The sequence below is a fragment of the Liolophura sinensis genome, chromosome 1 (assembly GCF_032854445.1).
Source record: "Liolophura sinensis isolate JHLJ2023 chromosome 1, CUHK_Ljap_v2, whole genome shotgun sequence".
NCBI classification, from domain to species: Eukaryota; Metazoa; Mollusca; class Polyplacophora; order Chitonida; family Chitonidae; genus Liolophura; species Liolophura sinensis.
This window is the reverse complement of record NC_088295.1, coordinates 90,243,583-90,263,547: the sequence shown is the minus strand read 5'-3', so window position 1 is coordinate 90,263,547 and position 19,965 is coordinate 90,243,583. Positions and strand designations below refer to the sequence as shown.

The following is a 19,965-nucleotide window of genomic DNA, read 5'->3' as shown; positions in this document are numbered from 1 at the left end:
CTGGCATGAATTAGTAACAGCGTGAGTGTGTGAATGTATTATTGTTGTGTGAATGTGTGAATGTTTCGTTCTTGTGTGAATGTAGCGTCCTGGTATGAATGTAATGTGAATGTGTAAATGCGTGAGGTTAATGTCCTGTGTGAATGTAGCGTTCCGCGTGAGTGAGTGAAAGCAATGTTCTGTGTGAATATATGTGAATGCGTGAATGTAGCGTCCGCGCGCACAAATGTTCTCCTGGACGTGCATGTGATATGGCAAAATTAACATGGGTGTTGATAATAAATTTGTAATAAATATTCTTCATGGGCTTGAATGGATACAATCTCGATTCCAGAGCCATTCTTACTTGAAACCCACCAGTAATACGGAAAACTTTTACACATATAGATCGCACAATCACAAAACTCGTCTAGTACGCATGTGTATGGACTGATGAAAATGTGAGGCTTGGTGAGTGATGCAAACTTCTATATAATGGGCATGAATCTAGCCAGCTAGCAATCAATATTAGGAACTTGCCTAAAGAGTTATCAATGTACAAATATGCTGTATGTAATTTGAAAGTATTTGCTTTCAGCATGCAGAAGTGGAAGACAAGCAACAGAGGAAGATTTTCATCGTGCTCCATTAAGCTGTTCGTGAACAAAGTACAAAAAACATATTTCTAAAAATGTCCCTCAGACTCTACAAAATCTGACAGCGTTAGTACAATAAATCATGGTTAAATTAACATAGCAAATGTGCCTAACGTCAATGATTGTCTGCTATTGCATACCCTGACAGTAATATATGCGTCACATTAGCCGGCGATAGCATATGTCACTTCAACAAAGTCCCAACTGCATACAATGTCTCGTAATTATACGTCACTTTAACAAAGTCCAAGCTGTATACATTGTCTCGTATTTATACGTCACTTTAACAAAGTCCAAGCTGTATACATTGTCTCGTATTTATACGTCACTTTAAGAAAGTCCCAACTGTATAACCTGTCTCGTAATTATACGTCACTTTAACACAGTCCCAACTGTATACATTGTCTCGTAATTATACGTCACTTTAACACAGTCCCAACTGTATACATTGTCTCGTAATTATACGTCACTTTAACACAGTCCCAACTGTATACATTGTCTCGTAATTATACGTCACTATAACAAAGGCCAAGTTTAGGAGGATAACAATATATCACACTTATCCATGCAAATATGATAAAAAAAAAACAACATCAAACTAACGAACAAACTTCTATCACATAGTTTCCAACGAAAATACATGCATGTTCCATGTCGTTAACGTTCGCCACGTGTCACACGTAATGTTATCTGAATGGGATCTCATCTCATGGGAATGTTTAAAGTTTCAGCACAGCCGGTGGTCAAAGACGGTTCCACTGACAACACGAAGCAGCTTGTACTGCTAACTGTCCCACAGATCATATTCTAAAATCATCTCGAGCCCTTGGGGGCACGAGATCGCTGGAGAAGCGACGAGAAGGTCTTCTGACGACAGGCTGATATCTGTGAGAAAAAGAAATGACGGCAAGCTGGTGAGTAAGACAACAGTAAGGCATTATTGTAACAGTACTCCCTCCACCATGTTTGCTACAACGAATGTGTGGCCTTATGTTACCACCAGTACATATCTATGTTCTAAACTTACCATAGATGCAGAATAGATAAAGTCGGTATTATAGTAATATTTTGAATGTTAAGAAATAATGGAACAAAAAAAAAGTTGAGAAAAGCAAATGAGTCAGAACGGAAACACACTACAGTGGGCCAGAATGGAGACCCACTACAGTGAATCGGAGCAACAAACACACTACAGTGAATCAGAGCAACAAACACACTACAGTGATTCAGAGCAACAAACACACTACAGTGAATCAGATAAACACACTATAGTGAATCAGAGCAACAAACACACTATAGTGAATCAGAGCAACAAACACACTATAGTGAATCAGAGCAACAAATACACTATAATAAATCAGAGCAACAAACACACTACAATGAATCAGAGCAACAAACACACTACAGTGAATCAGAGCAACAAACACACTATAGTGAATCAGAGCAAGGAATACATTATGTTAAGTCAGTGCAAAAACACACTGCAGTAATTCAGAGCAAGAAACACACGACAGTAAGTCAGAGAAAGAAACACACCACAGTAAGTCAGAGAAAGGAACAAACCACAGTAAGTCAGAGACAGAAACACACTACAGTGACTCAGAGAAAGGAACATACTACAGTAACTTAGAGCAAGAAACACACTACAATATTGTCAGAGCAAGAAACACACTACAGTATTGTCAGAGCAAGAAACACACCGCTGTATTGTCAGAGCAAGAAACACACCACAGTATTAAGTCAGAGCTTGAAACACATTACAATCAGTAAAATATGAGCCAGTGAGTCATGGGCAGGAAAACCTTACGGTGATTAATAGAATGAGTGAGTCAGAGAACGGAACACACTATCTTGTGGAACTAACACTATGTGACAGGGAAAGCCCGAAGCTGTTGATGTGATCTGGTAAAGATCTGGTTAAGATCACATCACTCCTAATGTATCACTTACAGTTCATAACAATAACATCTTCATGAAGAAACCAATTTGTAGTAATTCATGAAAGTTGGCCTGCGATGTGGTAGGGAAAACGGCATAGCTTTAATCAAAGACACTTTCTTCTATGTTTTACACTTTAGCCTTGCACGAGTATGTGTCTTCACCACCACCAACAACAACAACAACTAAACAGGTACCAGCACAGATTTGTTTAAATGATACTTACTCTAGTTCTACACTGCTGATTGGTTTTCGTCTTCTTTTCGCTGAAACACAGAATTTTAAACCGAACGTCAAGTGCTAACAATCAAGCGACGACGTGTATGGGAGTTTTATAGATTTATGACTAATCCAGAGAATATAAAAAATAAATGCCTTGGAAGTCAGTGCATGAAAATCTTACATTTAAAACATCCGCAAATTATAAGTACAATTAATATATAAGAAGTTTTGTTTGGTAAAACTTAGCAGCTGGTAGGGAGTTCCGATGGACGTCAACTTACCCCTCCGCTTGATCATGGTGCAGTATATTAATACACAGACGCCGACAGTGGTGACAACAACGACAACCCCAACAAATATAATGATCATAATGATGGTATCTGCAAGACAATAAAGATAATGATCATGATGATGGTATCTGCAAGGCAACAAAGATAACGATCATAATATTAGCATCTGCAAGACAAGAGGGATAATGATAGCCAGCATGGCATCTGCAAGACAGGAAAAATAACGATCATAAGGATGGCATCTGCAAGACAGGAAATATAATGATCATAAGGATGGTTTCTGCAAGACTACCAAGACAATGATAATACTGATGGCATCTGCAAAACATAAATATAATGCTCAAAATGACGGTATCTGCAAGACAATAAAGACAATGCCCATAAGGATGGTATGTGCAAGATAACAAAGATAATTATCATAAGGATGGTATCTGCAAAACAACAGAGATAATTATAATAGGATGGTATCAACAATGCTGAAAAACACGTACTGAACATGAAAAGCGGGTATTAAGTATTTTATCTGAACAGGGCTCTTTGATTCATAATAGGGACGATGTTGACACTGTGCTTGATTGACACAATGACATAGTACTTACTTCCATCGTTGGAGGGGCCGAAGTGGTTAGAGTGCTCGCCCGGCACAATGGCCCAGGAGCCTCTCACTAATGCAAACGCTGTGAGTTCAAGTCCAGCCCATGGCCGTATGTGGGAGGGTTTCCAACCAACCTCCGGATGGCCGTGGGTTTCCCCCACGCTCCGCCCAGTTTCCTCTCACCATAATGTTGGTTGTCGTAATTCACGTCGTATACGTGAAATATTCTTGATTACGGTGTAAAACACCAATGAAATAAATAAATAAATAAACAAAATCAGTCGATAGAAAGTTAATGTATATTCCGCAAAACGTAAGATAGTAGTATTCACAACTAAGGTCGAGGAAGGATTTATGAATTGCTTATAGGTTCGTTCTTCCAAGAACAGCAGATATCATTCCATCGCCATATCACAGAAACTCCACGTGATGCTGATACAACTGTTGGCCTTTGTAAAACCCAACATAAACATTATCACTTAAAGTAAATACTAAATATATAGCACTGCATAATGCACAATTCTTCATCATGACAATTACACAGGCCTATAAAGGCTACAACTAGGATGTGTCTATCTAAGTCATGTTTAGAGTTTAACAACGCCGTAGCGGTATTTGTTGTGTAACCCGATACCGGTGACTCTTGTTTAGTAGAGTCAAATCTCGAGAATGAGCAGAAGAGATCACCGGTATCGGGTTACACAACTAACACCAAGACGAAGATGGTTAAATCTATTCTACCCCTATGAAAGTAAGAAAAAGAAGTAAAAATGGCATATGTCATGCTGCCATTCTCTTTCACTCCCTCCGCAGAGGTCATGCATTTTGCAGTAATCAAGGACAAGCCTAGGCCATTGCAGTTGACCTAGACATTTCAAGTCTACGTATGTGTGACGTCTTGTCTCGTTGCCTGACGTAGGAATGTAAAAGTATACTGTACATGAATTATGACCTCATACTGCCAAGCTCAGCTTGGAATGTCATGAAATAAATGTTTCTTTTTCCACGTCATGGTATCTGAGTGTAAAATAACAAAAATGTAAATAAAAAAAGTGATATCTATAAACAGTGCGAAAGAACAGATTTATCACTGAAGGAAATTCCGATAGTTCACCAATTTCAATTTGTAGAAATGATGGCATGAAATAATATTATTCGGGGAGGTAAACGTGCTTGACACACGCGATGTTGTTTGAAAGGTCACCTCTATTTAATATGTACATTTGCACACCGTAGAATACCCCATACTTACGTGGAGATGTCTTGGTCTTAGGCGTGGCATGTGTCACATCTTCTAGTCTTCCTGAAGATCAAAACCAAAATGTAATGACGTTATATACAGGACCTAATTAACTTTACTCTGTGCCTTCACGTGTATAACATAGGCAATAATCCGAGACCAGTATCTGGTATATAAAGATGTGCCCCGAGGGACACCTTAGGATTTAAAATACCTACCATACTAGAGTTTGGAGCAGCAAAAAGTCCCATTGCTGATGCCTTAAGATAGGCACCATACTAGAGCTTGGAGCAGCAAAAGTGATATTACGGATGCCTTGGGACACGTTCCTGACTAGAGCTTGGAGCGGCAAAAAGCCCGATTGCTGACGCCTGGAGATACGTTCCATACTAGAGGTGAAGCATCAAAAAGTCCCATTGCTGGCGCCTTGAGATACGTACCATACTTGAGATAGAGCAGCAACAAGTCCCATTGCTTAAGCCTTAAGATACGTACCATACTAGAGCTTGGAGCAGCAACAAGTCCCATTGCTGAGGCCTTGAGATACGTACCATACTTGTGATATGCCCATAAGATCTGAGAGCGATATCGTAAGATAAACTTACCTCCAACTCCACCAGCTCATCACACACATGCAGACACGCACACACACTTTTAAGTGTTATATTAGCAGGTTTTATTACCGATATTCTACGATAATTCACTACCCTCTATGTCATATATGAAGAGACATTAGTGGCAAATAAACAGGAGAAATATAATCAAAACTGTGGAATATACTATATATCATGCTTTAAATTATAGTTTCCTTCTGGATTGAAGTTATTTAGAGAAAAGTAAGTTTGACACAACTTTTACCCTGGTTTTGAAATCAATATTTATATTACCTTTTACAGATAAATATATTTCTTTTGAATGGCTGTGGACTGCTCCGCCCACCCTGTTTTCTGCGGTACAGCTGTATTTTCCCGATGTGTTTTTCGAGATGCCATCAATGACAAGCGCTGACCGCCCGGATGTGTTCATCGTGACCCACGCATTTTCCCGCCATAGGCGCCATGTATAGTCTGGTGCGGGGCGCCCCTTGGCGGAGCAATTCAGAATTACAGCATCTCCACTGTACGCAGCCATGTCTTTTACCCAATATGCCATTTCTTTGCCTCCAATGTTGCTGAAAATTTTGACGTTCCTGACAGGGACTGTAATAAACCAAATTATTACATGGCCTTTATAAGCAGTTTTGTGGCAAATTAAATTAAATTTCTGGTAGATAGTTAGTATAACAATACGCTATCTAATATGTACATTTATATCTATGATATGATGTACAGAATGACATAATTAAGAACTACGGTGTATGCTCCACATATATTCATTACGATGGGAAAACCAAATATAAATTCTTAGGAAAACTGATTGTGTTTGTTAGCCAATGTTTTTATTACTTTATTACTATCCCTAATGTTTGGTTTGTCGATATCAGTGTTATATGCCTCTGTTTATACCTACATGGCACCGAAATGGCCAACTCGCGGGACGATGTTGTCGTTCCCCTGGTAACCTTGCAAATGATTTTTTCGTCATTGCCTGTGACGTCAACATGAAGGATGCTCTTGCTGACAGGGTAGCAGTAGTTACTACTCTCCTGCTGTGATGTCATGCCCCCCATGGTGATGTTTCTTAGTCTGTTTCCTTTGCGTCTGACCATCACCCATTGGAGACGTCCAGCAGGGTTCCCCAGAGCTGCCATGCAGCGGAACTCGCCAAGCTGTGTCAAGGAAAATACTTCCGGGTTTTCTGCAAACGTCACAAGAATGATTAGCAAACGTGGAAATTATAATATAAATAACTTGTCTACACTATTCCATTTTGGAAATAGCTCTGACGGCTTCTTTGGGAATCTTACTGAAGTCCTAAATGTTTTGTTCTCGTTGTTACTGGTGTTATTGGGGACAGAATACATTACTGTTGGCTGAGGCCCAATATATACATATTAACGTAGCTCTGATTTCGACTGAATAGATCACTAGGCTTAGAGTTATAAATATGTACTGTCCTCGACCCCTGCATCCATATGTCAGTGAATTACGGGTCTCACACAATGTCCATCGTGCCATACACATACGGTAATCACAAATCTAGTCGTACACAACCACCAGATAAACACATTATTTTTCTATCGTTTAATAATAGCGGCTGATGTTTAATTTTCAACTAACACGCGTACTACGTGAAATTACGAATCCAGTTACGCATTAACCAAATAAAGGCTTCGTGAATTGTCCTAGCCTTGAGTGACTGAAGCAAATGCGTATTATTGAGCTAACACATGCATGTATTTACAAGCCATCCAGGTGTCTGCAAGCTAGATATTTTGTATATGTATAGCTACAACACTGAATGTCGCAGACAAACGACTATCGTCTATTTCGAGCAATGGGTTAATGACCTATACTATGCAGGCAAAGCACTAGTCACGTGTGCTGACATCATCCACCTACAGATGGCAATTTACAATGGACTACACTCAAAAAGACAGTTTTCTAAGTGATGCTTCAATGTATTCTGGTATTGCAGCAGTTTATTCTGTTAAATATCATACACATTTTCTATTAATTCAACACAAATATTCTATTACGCTAACAGGACATTATGTTGAATATTATAACAGAATACATTCTAGCATCACTCAGACAACAGATTTCATGTTAAAATTAATGATGATTTTTTAAGTGTACTCTCCAGGTATCTGCATTACATCAAATGGAACACCTTACAGAGCTGACAAACATGAAATGGCTCATACTTTTAATCTGTTTTTTTAACCCTCCAGTAACAGTGCGACCGACATAACCCATGTGAGCATTTTAATTAAAAATTTAAACAACGTAACTACATTTGCCCTGTGGGCATATTCGTCATTTCTATCCACAAATGAAGTGAGCTCTCATCTTAATATAAATACATTAAAACAAGTCAAATGATGATTTACCAAAGCGTGTATACTGTTTAGCTTGTACATGTATATCTTTCGCGTTTAAACCAGATGTTGTTATTTACACCAGTTATAGTTATTATTATTATCATGTATTTGTTTATTTACAGTTTATTACAGCTTTCAAATCATTTATGGCAAATTAGAAATTTAAATCCAAGATATTCGAAACCGTTGATTGCTTCTTTTTGTGTGTGGCTAACTTTTGTAACAAAAATCAGAAAATGAAATGCAAATTCTGTTATTTATTCAGATCTTTGTGATTTTCAATGTCGATGGACGTATTGAGTGGTGAGTCTATGTGTAATAGTTTCCTAGTAGCGTGGCAATGACATGTGACCTGGATGGTTCCGTCACACCTGGCACCCTGTACAGTTCTGTCTATAACTTATCTAGGTGCGTGACACTGACCTAAGTCGTGGGTGGGTCACACCTCGCACTGTAACGGACCACCTGTATATTTTCTGTACAGTTCTGTCTATAACTTACCTAACAGCGTGACATTGACCAGTGCTGTGGGTGGGTCGGTCACACCTGGCACTGTAACGGAACATCTGTATATTTTCTGTACAGTTCTGTCTATAACTTACCTAGCAGCGTGACATTGACCAGTGCTGTGGGTGGGTCGGTCACACCTGGCACTGTAACGGACCACCTGTATATTTTCTGTACAGTTCTGTCTATAACTTACCTAGCAGCGTGACATTGACCAGTGCTGTGGGTGGGTTGGTCACACCTGGCACTGTAACGGAACATCTGTATAATCCCTCATCCGTACAGGTGGGGATTATCATCAGACGAACTGTTGTCTTTCCATCAATTCCGGTCGTCATAGACAAATTGGAGCGCTGAATGAGAGACGAGTCTCTATAGCGGACATCTGCATCATCTGACATGGGAATTTGTACCTGTGTAAGACAATTCCGAAAACAACAGGCAGTATAGTCACCACACGGTGGGCAGAAAACACTGGTGACATTGAGGCTAGGGTCGATATAATTATGGGCAAGCATGCATGAAATTGGCTTTGTAGATTAACACGCACTTGCAGCGAAAACCACGTTGTGGTAATTGTAGTTCAAACTGATCTGAAAGTGGTGTCATTACACGGTGACGTGTTCAAGTCTGACATTACTTCATAAGAATGTTGCATTTTTATTTCACCTCATCTTGTCATGTACATGTATATGCAAACAAGCCTACACTTCAGGGTTTTAGTATACCTCGAGGCGGCCATCTCTACGAAGTCATCAACCTGATATAAAAACTGTGTTAGTCGTGAGAATACACGGTAGCTCGTATTAAGAAGGCAATGCGTCAGAAAGACTGCTGCAGGGACATGTAACTTAATTTCACAGCAGTGCAGACACGTTACGGATCAACTACAGAAAAACGTCGAACGGGCTTAAAATCTTTGTAAAATGTAGTATGACAATGAAAACGGCGAATGACATATCTAACGTATGACACTTTCCACAAACAGCTTAAGCTTGAGTTGCAGATGGACGTACCTCCAAAAGTTGTCGGAACTTGCGTCCATGGACGGTCTGTTTTGTCCACGTCATCGTCGCCACAACTTCTGTACCGTCCGTGCTCCAGAATGTACACTCCAGGGGGATGCTATCCTTGTGGACACGTCCTACCAGGGGGGATGGGGCACTCACTATCACGGCTCCCATTACTACAGAATCTAGGGAACAGAGAGGCATAATGATCACACAGACAGCTAACAGGATTTCGGTTTCATTATCACCCAGCTGCCCCTGTGTCAGATCTTCGTATCGATCCCTCAAGCCAGCATTACCATATTCACCACATTGATAACATTTGGCCAGACTCTCAAATATCCTCTCACTGGAATGGTGACAGCTCACTCTTCTATACTGGCAATGCCTCCTCCCCTCCCTCTTCCCACCACCTTAAATCTGACCAGTGGGTCTGAGTAAACGTTGGGTTCATCGTTTTCTGCTGTCCAGCCTCTGACTAGAGTTCAGACTTCATGTAGTTCCAGAAAATATGAGCAATAACTGCTTGTTATTACTCTTCACATACTAGAACAACGCACATAGATTATTATTCTAGAGAGGAATCCATTACGCCATTCTACGGTTTCATTAAAAGTAATTGAAGTAATTTGATATTTACGTTATATTCACTATCATTTCTCTCTCAAGGCTTTATGAAAGTCTTATCAGAGGTAAAACACACAGCACTGTAGTTCTCTTCTTCTCCAGCCTCCCTGTCTTATCTTAGACATGCAACTCACACAGTATATACTGGTGCACGATACATGGTCAGTAATATAACTATTAATTACTCCCTTCTTGCTATGTAGGCCTATTACATAATGTGGTGTAAGTATAGGCCTATTACAGGCGCGTGGTGTATACAGGCCTATTACACACATGTGGTGTAGGTAGGCCTATTAAATACATGTGGTACAGGTAGGCCTATTACATACATGTGGTGTATTTATTTATTTTATTTATTTGACTGGTGCTTTACGCCATACTCAAGAATATTTCACTTATTCGACGGCGGCCAGCATTATTGTGGATGGAAACCCACGGCCATCAGCAGGATGCTGGCACATCTTCCCATGTACAGCCGGAGAGGGATCCAGCATGAGCTGGACTTCAACTCACAACGACCGCATTGGTGAGAGGCTCCTGGGTCATTGCGCCGCTAACCCTCTTAGCCATGGAGACCCCTTACATGTAGTGCATGACATATTACATACATGTGGTGTAGGTAGGCTTATTACATGGGTGTGGTGTAAGTAGACTTATTACATACGTGTGGTGTAGGTAGTCTTATTACATGCGTGTGGTGTAGGTAGTCTTATTACATGCGTGTGGTTTAAACAGCCTCTATGTCAGTGTGTTATCGCCGATGGAACAGTGCTCCCTAATGATCAATGTAAATCAAAGAGGCTGGGCTCAAATGTTGACAAGGGGAAGCAGCTGACACGAGCAGTCGTCCAGAAGACTAAAAATTGAGATAATATGATTGGCCAAAAATAATACATCAACTGAGACATAACCGTGTACACAGAGCTCGCTTGTATACATGGCCTTATTATAAAAGAACTGATTTTTCAAAAGCAAACTATAGGCCTATCATAATAATAAATTTAGTTGTCTTTTTCTTTAACGTTTGTCCAAATTGCGAAGGAACTGTGTCTGTCCCTATGTGCTGAACTCCCTGCTCACCATACTAGGCCAGGTCAGCACCAGCAGTGACTGACGGCTTACACTGGCTATTGGTAAAATCAATGTTATTTAACTGACGCTGTGTTGGTCAGTGTCCGGCTTCAGGCCATAATAAAATGTGACGATACTGTAAGAGACAGCCAAACCTCCGACCAAATCATCTCATCAGATTGGGCATAGTATACAGTAATAGGCGCACACGGCCACAGAACGCAGACAACCTGTGCACAGAGGGTATTGCATATTTAAACTAGGCAGAGATACTGTTGTACATATATATCCATGTATATGCCTGGGGATAGCATTGGTTTCTTTGGTGATGTGCCTCCTGCACAGGAGAATGACGAAGACTGAGGCTACACGTACGTTCTGCAGCTGCACACACAACACACACCTGTCACCGTCAGCACACACAATATAATATTCTATACTCCGATGTGCAATAGTAAAACCAGCGCCACTTGTAATGTAATGCATAATGTGGGTCGAGAAACTATTTTTAGAACTATTTTAATCCAGCAAGACGTTATCTCAGTTCCAGGAAGTGTATGGTTGTGATATTGGGGCATGCGGACATACATACTGGACCAATATGAAAGCGAAAGATTCACGAATTGTGTACAAGAAAACAGTGGCAATTAGCTGAGTGAAAGATCGCTGTACTCACCGTGTAGGATGAAGATATAGAGGAAGAGAGCGGCTCGTGTGATCAACCCGGACATGGTGACTGTCATCCTTCGTGTTCAGCTATCTCTACTGCCGGTCTATTCTGGAATCGATAGACCACAACAGCATAAACCAGTGCCAGTCTCTGTGATACAATCTTGCCGGAGGCTAGGAATGGTGCCCAGATGCCGCTATACGGTAGCCAGTGTTCCACACCTGCTCTAGTCTCTGTGCTGGCACATCACCTATTGATAGCTGTACGCTGGGGATTTCATATTATTTGTGACGTGCGATTTGAGAATATATGTCAGCGAGCTTTACAGTGACGGCGCTTTATAAGGCTGGAGTGCAGAGATTGTCACGCCTGATTGGTGACGCATTTGTAATACCAAGTTGCCTTGCTCAGTTAAATGGATTGAATTTAAAGCTGTCCTTGAGAAATATCTGTTTCTGTTTATTTGTTGCAATATTTTACTGGGCTGCCGTAAAATGACATACTATGTATACATGTACCTTCAGACATATCTGTTTCTGTTTATTTGTTGCAATGTTTTACAAGGCTGCCGTAAAATGACGTACTATAACGTATACATGTACCTTCAGACACACAACTGAAATGTAAACTTTCAAGCCCTTTCAACAGAGCTCTCGCACTGCCTTAAGGTAGAAGTGTAGACATGGATAAATAATGCGATCTGTATATTAGTCATTCTAAAAATAGATATCTTTCCTTTCCACGTGAATATTGCAGGATGTAGGCTACTCTAGTGTGTATTTTTAGCCGTTGACATGGGCTATAAAGTCCTCTCTTTTGAGTTTTAAAAATCAACAAAGTTTTTGTGTGTTTCACAATAAAGATACCAAATGTCACTGCTGTGGCCTGTTTCTGTCTGTATGATGATATATTATGCAAAATGAAGTAAATACGTGCCAGAAATATTTCAATCATTACTTAGCACAAGTGTGCATTGTTTTTGTCATATAACTCATTTCTTGTGAATTTAATATTAGAAACTCCGTGTATAATGTAACTGTCTTAAGAATTTATGTCGCTGATGTTACATTTACAGAAATGACTACTTAGAAACAAGCGCAGGAGTTATTCCCCTTCACAATCACCACAGTCCTTGCGTTTATCCTTGTTTGATATGAGTGAGTGAGTGCTTGGGCTTTAACGTCGCACTTAACAATTTTTCAGTCATATGACGATGAAGGAGTCCTTTGAGTGTATGTAATGTGCCTCCTTGTTGCAGGACGGGTTTCCACCGCTTTTTTATTTAGTGCTGCTTTACTGAGACGACTTACCGCAGGCAAGTAAGTCGCCCCGTCCGAGTCATTATACTGATACGGGTCAATCAATCGTTGCACTACCCCCTTCCTGCTGAACGCCAAGCGAGGAAGTTACAACTTCCTCTTTTAAAGTCTTAGGTGTGACTCGACCCAGGATTGAACCTGGATCTACCGCTCCCGAAGCGGACGCTCTACCAATGTTTGATATGTGTGATGACCTTAGCACTTTGTTCACAACTCATGCTGATTGATGACCTTAGCACTGTGTTCACAACTCATGCTGATATTTTACTCGATGGGACCCAGGAAGATTTACTCGGTGTCACTGTTGTAACGGTGATTATTGCTACTTCGTACTCCCCTTCCATTCAAACCAAACTTTCGCTGCTGTATAACATGCGGCTTTAGGCGTATAACTCCAGTGACATGCTGCCACATCAGTGACATAATAGTGAAGTGTCATGAAGTCACACAGGACGTGGATCTTAATCCAATTCTGGGACAGGGATTTTTATGTAGATTCCTTTGGTTTCAATGTTCTCGGGGCCTTGGTGGTTGGTGCCTTCTTGTAGGCCTATGGCCTTGTAAGTCCCGTGGATACCACTTGCTTTCCAACGAGCACGGCACCCAACATGTCATACATGGGGTAATTTACCGGTAACTCACCAAACGTCTGGGGTTTACTATGGGGCACTTTGGTGTATCCCACTCATAAAACTGGACATGCTCCTTGGATGAGCGAAAATTGCCTGTCTGCTGGCCTTTGCTCTATCCGTGATCATATAACTATACACACACAAGTGGATGTTATGTATGCTGTTACTGGGTGAGCCATTTAGGGGTCAACAGACGATGCTGGATGACACAGGAGATGTAAGCATATCTCATATATAGGTATCAGCTATATATACGTTTTTTGTTCAGATTATCCGATGATCCAGGGTATATTTTTCATAGTTTGTTCATCTTTTGTCCCAGTATACACTTTCGTTGCAGGAGTAACACTTAAGAACTGGATTTGGAAACACATTTTAAAATATGGCGGTATTCAAATGTTTGATTTGTTTGTTCCTCTACTCAGATGTTTAGATTTCAGATTTCATTTTTCAACCCAAACAAGATATCACTAGATGTTAAAAGCCAAGCAGAACCCATTCGTGTCACATAGTGTCACTGGTGTAATCTCAGCTGTGATTGGTATAACTGTCTATTTTCATGAGATAAATACGAAATCATATTGTCATGTGTAAACAATCATGGGTAAACCAACAACTTCACACCATCATTGTTATGTGAAACTGCCGTCAGCTTCTAATTTTAGCTTGCCACTGTTTACATATGCTGAGTTCAGGGCTGCTGTCTGCCTCTGCCTTAGAATGTTCCAGAATACGCTCAGTTCGGGGCCTGTTTGTTTATAACAAATGTTCAAGAATTTTCTTATTCTAGAAAATTCCACCAGTCTATATAAGACCTATGAAAGCAGGTCAAAGTAGGAGAACGGAGAATTATTGAGAGTTTTGGATGCTTTCGCTGTGTATTACTTTAGTAGGCCTTTTGTGCTGATATTTGGTGTCTTTATAGCCTCTGGCTTTGTTATATCATACCTCCACCAAGCACTTGTTCAGGTCTGAACATATTTAATTTGTGCTCTTGTGTACACAGTGCTTATTAGTACACGGACCCTGTCGGTGGAATTTTGTGTATATTTCGTCATACACTCAGTTATACTGTGGATGTTCCCTCTTATTTGTGCATTTATGCCTGTATGGTTTTCAACATTGTGGAATATATGCGTCCGTTTGGACTTGACACCGTTGTACATGTAAGTACTTTAGTATTTGTATGGATACTGCTATTCTTTTCTTGTTAAACTTAAGTACTTTAGTATTTATAAAAGTCTGTTATCTGTTCTTGTTAAACCAAATAAATTGCTGTAAAATAAATCTGCTGGTTTTGGTTACTTTTTTGTGCGGCTAAACTGTCGTGTAATTCGAACAAGCCATCTCTTTATAATACAGGCAGTTTGGGTCGTGACAGTCATGTGTAAACCGTAGGCTTCAAACTGACATGAGTAACAAACAGCTTCACTCATATGTAAAAAGTAAACTTTAACCTGACATGTGTAAACCAACAACTTAACTCAGCCATGTGTAGCCAACAACTTCTCCCTGTCATGTGTAAACCGTCACATTCAACCTACCAAGCGTAAACCATCAACTTTTACCCTCTCATGTGTAAACCAAAAACTTCATACTTTGATCTGTAAACAAACAGCTTCACTCTGCCATGTGTCAACCAACTTTTTTGTGTTATGTATAAACTATCAACTTCATGCTGTCGAGTGTAAACTGTTATGGGTAAACCAACGTGTGTAAACCGTCATGTGTAAACCATCATCTTCACTTTGTCATGTATACACCATCAACTTGCCTCTGTCATGTGTAAACCACCAACTTCACCCTGTGATGTGTAAACTGTCAACTTCATCCTGTCATGTGAAAGCCATCAGCTTTACCTTGTCATGTGTAAACCGTCATGGTTAAAACAACAATTTCACCCTGTCATATGTAAACTGTCAACTTCACCCTGTCTTGTGTAAACTGTCAACTTCATCCTGTCCTGTGAAAACCATCATTTTCACCCTGTCATGTGTAAACCGTCACGATTAAAACAACAACTTCACCTTGTCATGTGTAAACCGTCATGTGTAAACCAACAACTCCACCCTGTGCTTACCCGGTACCAGAGCAGAACTACCTTCATGCACTTTGCTCACCCGGCAACAGAGGAGAACTACCGTTGTGCACTGTGCTCACATGGTACCAAAGGAAAACAACCTACGTGCTCTTGCTCACCCAGTACAAGAACAGAACAATCCCCTTGTACTGTGCTCACCCGGTACCAGAGGAGAACAATTCCCATGTAAAGTGCTCAGCCGGTACCAGAGGAGAACTATCTCCATGCACTGTGTTCACCCGGTACCAGAGGAGAACAATCCCCATGCACTGTGCTCACGTGGTTTCAAGGAGAACTAACTCTGTGCAACCGGTACCGGAGGAGAAAAACCTTCGTGTACTGTGCTCACCTGGTACCAAAGGAGAACAATTCCCATGTAAAGTGCTCACCCGGAACAAAAGGAGAACAACCTCCATGCACTGTGCTTACATGGTACTAGAGGAGAACTACCTTCATGCACTGTGCTCACAAGGTACCAAAGGAAAACAACCTTTGTGCACTGTGCTCACAAGGTACCAGAATAGAACAATCCTCATGCACTGTGCTCACCCGGTACCAGAGGAGAACAATTCCCATGTAAAGTGCTCACCCGGTACCAGAACAGAACAACGCCTTATGCACTGTGCTCACCCGGTACCAGAGTAGAACAATTCCCATGTAAAGTGCTCACCCGGTACCAAAGGAGAACTACCTCCGAGCACTGTGCTCACCCGGTACCAAAGGAGAACAACCTCCGTGCACTGTGCTCACCCGACACCAGAGGAGAACAACCTCCATGCGCTGTGCTCACATGGTACTAAAGGAGAACAATCCCCATGTGAAATGCTCACTCGGTACCAGAGGAGAACAAACCCCATGCAATGTGCTCACCCGGCATCAGGTGAGAACAACCTACGCGCACCGTGCTCACCCGGAGAACAACCTACGTGCACTGTGCTCGTTCGGTACCAGAGGATCCAGATCTGTAGATCAACCTCCAGGTAGGCCTACTGTGCAACAAGATCCATGTCTTGACAATTTGAATCAACGCCATTTTCGGAGAGCTATATATAAATCTATTTGTAACTTCTGGGGCATTTGGTGAATTACACGGCATATATTAGAACTGTGCCGCAAATGATGTACCACTGATACACATATCATTGTGGATGTGCAGATTTGTATATGTGGAATATAACATCGCATGTTTACAGTGGGTACCATAAAATTTGTGATAGTTTTATATAAGCTATTTATAACGCTATATACGTCATTTATTGCACTTTGACGGTAGACAGAGATAGGGGCGACAACTCTCCTCAGGTGTATGACGCCATGACCCTGTTCACCGACTAAACATGGCGCTGTTTGCGTGATGATCTTCACACCAAATTCATTTCGTTGTTTTCTATACCTCCCGAAGTAAGATGTAATGTAATTGTGTGTTTCACAATTCATAAGCATGTTTTTAAAACGCGTGTTACGCGATATCATTGTAAAATGGTAGTATAATTACTTATTTTGCAAATTTATATGCCTTGCTGAGTCGAAGTAATTTTCGATTGATTGATGACCTAATATTATTTTTTTTCGTGATCGTCTGAAGTTTGTCATGCGATTTAATCCCACATGTTTGAGTGATCGTCTGAAGTTTGTCATGCGATTTAATCCCACATGCTTGAGTGATCGTCTGAAGTTTGTCATGCGATTTAATCCCACATGTTTGAGTGATCGTCTGAAGTTTGTCATGCGATTTAATCCCACATGTTTGAGTGAGTATGTTGGTAGACATTGGAATGCTGTGTAAAGATAAAGCACATTGGATATTGAGAGTGTTATAGTGGATTGATGCTGTAATTTAGACGTAATTCAGATGAAATGGAAGAATGCTATTTTTAGACCTTTAGACCCATGATGTGCTCAGGCTAATTGAAACAGCTTATGTTGTGATAGTGACAGTAAATGTACATTGACGATGTACACGTAGATCTGTACTGTTGTGCAAGACATGAAGAGGATAACTGTTGTCATTGTGTACATGTTAAGTATTACAGTGAAGCATTGCTGTGTCTGATTGTTTGATTGATCAATAGTGCCACAGTACTAAGTAAGTAGTCAGTATGGTGAGATATGGGTTACACATGCTGCTTTATGCGAAACATGAATAGTGCACATTCAGTACTGGGGGCTATTGTTACAGTCATAAGTATCAGTTCTAATTTGCACACAGTGGCTGGGCTAGTCGAGAGTACAAATCTTCGTTGTTTTTTTAATTTGATTTTGTGTTATAGTGTTTTAATGAAGGATGTGTTAAATACATGTGTAGGCAGATTCTACTGTTATCCTGTGTCCTTAGCACTGTCACATTTCACTTTAAGATGTTCAAGTTCGAGTTAATATGTTAATTTTTCTTGTTATTGAAATAGGAAAGGCATGACCATGCAAGAACTACTGCGAAGAGACATTGTATTGTCTGTAAGTCATGTGACATCATAGATTATACCGTAGTGAATAGGCCCATGTTAGCTGATATTGTAATATGACGCAATGACATTGTTCAATGACTAAACATGGCGCGTGATACGTGATGATATTGCGTGATGATTTTCGCACCAAATTCATTTCGTTGCTCTCTATATCTTCCCAGGAACAGATGCCGGTTAACATATACAGTCGTTTCTATAGAGTAGCTCCAATATAACAGATTTACCACTGATGTTACAACCAATGTTGAAGAATATCAGTCACTATGACGGTTGGCGTGTAGTGGTCGCAGTTTTCACAAAGTTATTTACATGACAATAAGCGAGGACTAATCAACGGAGCTTCACTTTCACATCTGAGACGTTTTATTTCAATTCACAAGTTACATTTAGATGACACGAAAACGTACAAGTTGATATTTACAAGGCGCAGAGACACGTGCGCACAAACTAACTCATAATGTGTAGGTCTGATATGTACAGTACTTGAACACCAACTGTAAAGAAATAAATATTGACAAACATAAATCAGGTCACAAAACAGACATTAAAAATCGATGGCCTATAAACAGAGTTGTGCATATTTATATGAAGACCTGGCAAATTATTATTTTTGGTTTTCCTGATAAGTACTTAGGCCTATTCTGATAGGCTGGGCACGCCCACACTATAACTTGACGATGTTGCACCTGCCAAATATTAGAAATTTGGTTGTCACTCGCTTTTACGTGGGATATATATATATACATATATCCCACGTAAAAGCGAGTATTAAATATTTGGCAGGTGCAACATCGTCAAGTTACAGTGTGGGCGTGCCCAGCCTATCAGAATAGGCCTAAGTACTTATCAGGAAAACCAAAAACAGCTTATTTTGTGATAGTAAATGTACATTGACGATGTACACGTAGATCTGTACTGTTGTGCAAGACATGAAGAGGATAACTGTTGTCATTGTGTACAGGTTAAGTATTACAGTGAAGCATTGCTGTGTCTGATTGTTTGATTGATCAATAGTGCCACAGTACTAAGTAAGTAGTCAGTATGGTGAGATATGGATTACACATGCAGCTTTATGCGAAATATATATATATATATATATATATATATATATATATATATATATATATATATATATATATATACTTACTATAAATTTATTACCTGTAACTGATTGATTGATTTATCGATTGATTGGTTGATGCTTTAATACGCCACACTTACAAATACTTCAGTCGCATGATACAAGTACGGTTTATGGCCAAGATAATGGGGCAGAACAAAGAGGAAACTATCGATGAACCCACTGACATACTGTAATGAGTCAAATAAGAGCTGCATTCAACTGTTTAAAGTAAAAGAAAGCTAAAAATATGACGTAAGGTTCATCATACAGACAATTGAAAACTATGCGTAAAAATACTTTCATTATTTTTTAACATTTTTTTAACAGTGTTGAAAGACGTTCAAATATTTGAATACTATGATGGGCTTTATGAGCCATACTAACGGTATCTAGGAACTCTAATGTCACATCATTTTTCTTCCTGGGATACCTACAATCGATCTACAAACAATAATGATGCAATAAATAGCACTCTAAAAAGCAAATAAAAACACATAGTTTACAGAACATCGCTTTAACACATATAAAATCTGACATTAGATGATTTCAAATGTCATC

At 40.0% G+C, this 19,965-nt stretch overlaps 2 protein-coding genes across 2 annotated transcripts; both read right to left on the bottom strand.

Annotated features, from left to right (window-relative positions):
- Positions 1 to 17: 17 nt before the first annotated feature.
- Positions 18 to 8,721, bottom strand: LOC135461403 (cell adhesion molecule 4-like). Its single transcript, XM_064738476.1, has 7 exons — positions 8,607 to 8,721; positions 6,430 to 6,717; positions 5,808 to 6,119; positions 4,933 to 4,983; positions 3,077 to 3,175; positions 2,800 to 2,839; positions 18 to 1,520 (listed from the first exon to the last, which is right to left on the bottom strand). The coding sequence occupies exons 1-7, from the start codon at positions 8,707 to 8,709 to the stop codon at positions 1,436 to 1,438; spliced, it is 978 nt and encodes a 325-aa protein (XP_064594546.1). The 5' UTR covers positions 8,710 to 8,721; the 3' UTR covers positions 18 to 1,435.
- LOC135465512 (uncharacterized) lies at positions 8,709 to 12,644 on the bottom strand. Its single transcript, XM_064742754.1, has 4 exons — positions 11,795 to 12,644; positions 9,427 to 9,605; positions 8,765 to 8,823; positions 8,709 to 8,724 (listed from the first exon to the last, which is right to left on the bottom strand). Exons 1-4 carry the CDS (start codon positions 11,859 to 11,861, stop codon positions 8,709 to 8,711), a joined length of 321 nt encoding a protein of 106 aa, XP_064598824.1. The 5' UTR covers positions 11,862 to 12,644.
- Between the last annotated feature and the right edge of the window lie 7,321 nt (positions 12,645 to 19,965).

What these genes read in the sequence shown, in the direction of transcription:
- LOC135461403 (XM_064738476.1), bottom strand. Translation starts at nt 8,709, where the DNA reads ATGATAATCCCCACCTGTACGGATGAGGGATTATACAGATGTTCCGTT. An exon ending in GGTCAATGTCACGCTGCTAG is followed by an intron (nt 6,718 to 8,606) that starts GTAAGTTATAGA and finishes TGACGTTTGCAG; the next exon opens with AAAACCCGGAAGTATTTTCC. An exon ending in ATCAGCAGTGTAGAACTAGA is followed by an intron (nt 1,521 to 2,799) that starts GTAAGTATCATT and finishes TTTTTCTCACAG; the next exon opens with ATATCAGCCTGTCGTCAGAA.
- LOC135465512 (XM_064742754.1), bottom strand. Translation starts at nt 11,861, where the DNA reads ATGACAGTCACCATGTCCGGGTTGATCACACGAGCCGCTCTCTTCCTC. An exon ending in CTATATCTTCATCCTACACG is followed by an intron (nt 9,606 to 11,794) that starts GTGAGTACAGCG and finishes TCTGTTCCCTAG; the next exon opens with ATTCTGTAGTAATGGGAGCC. An exon ending in AGTTCCGACAACTTTTGGAG is followed by an intron (nt 8,824 to 9,426) that starts GTACGTCCATCT and finishes TGTCTTACACAG; the next exon opens with GTACAAATTCCCATGTCAGA.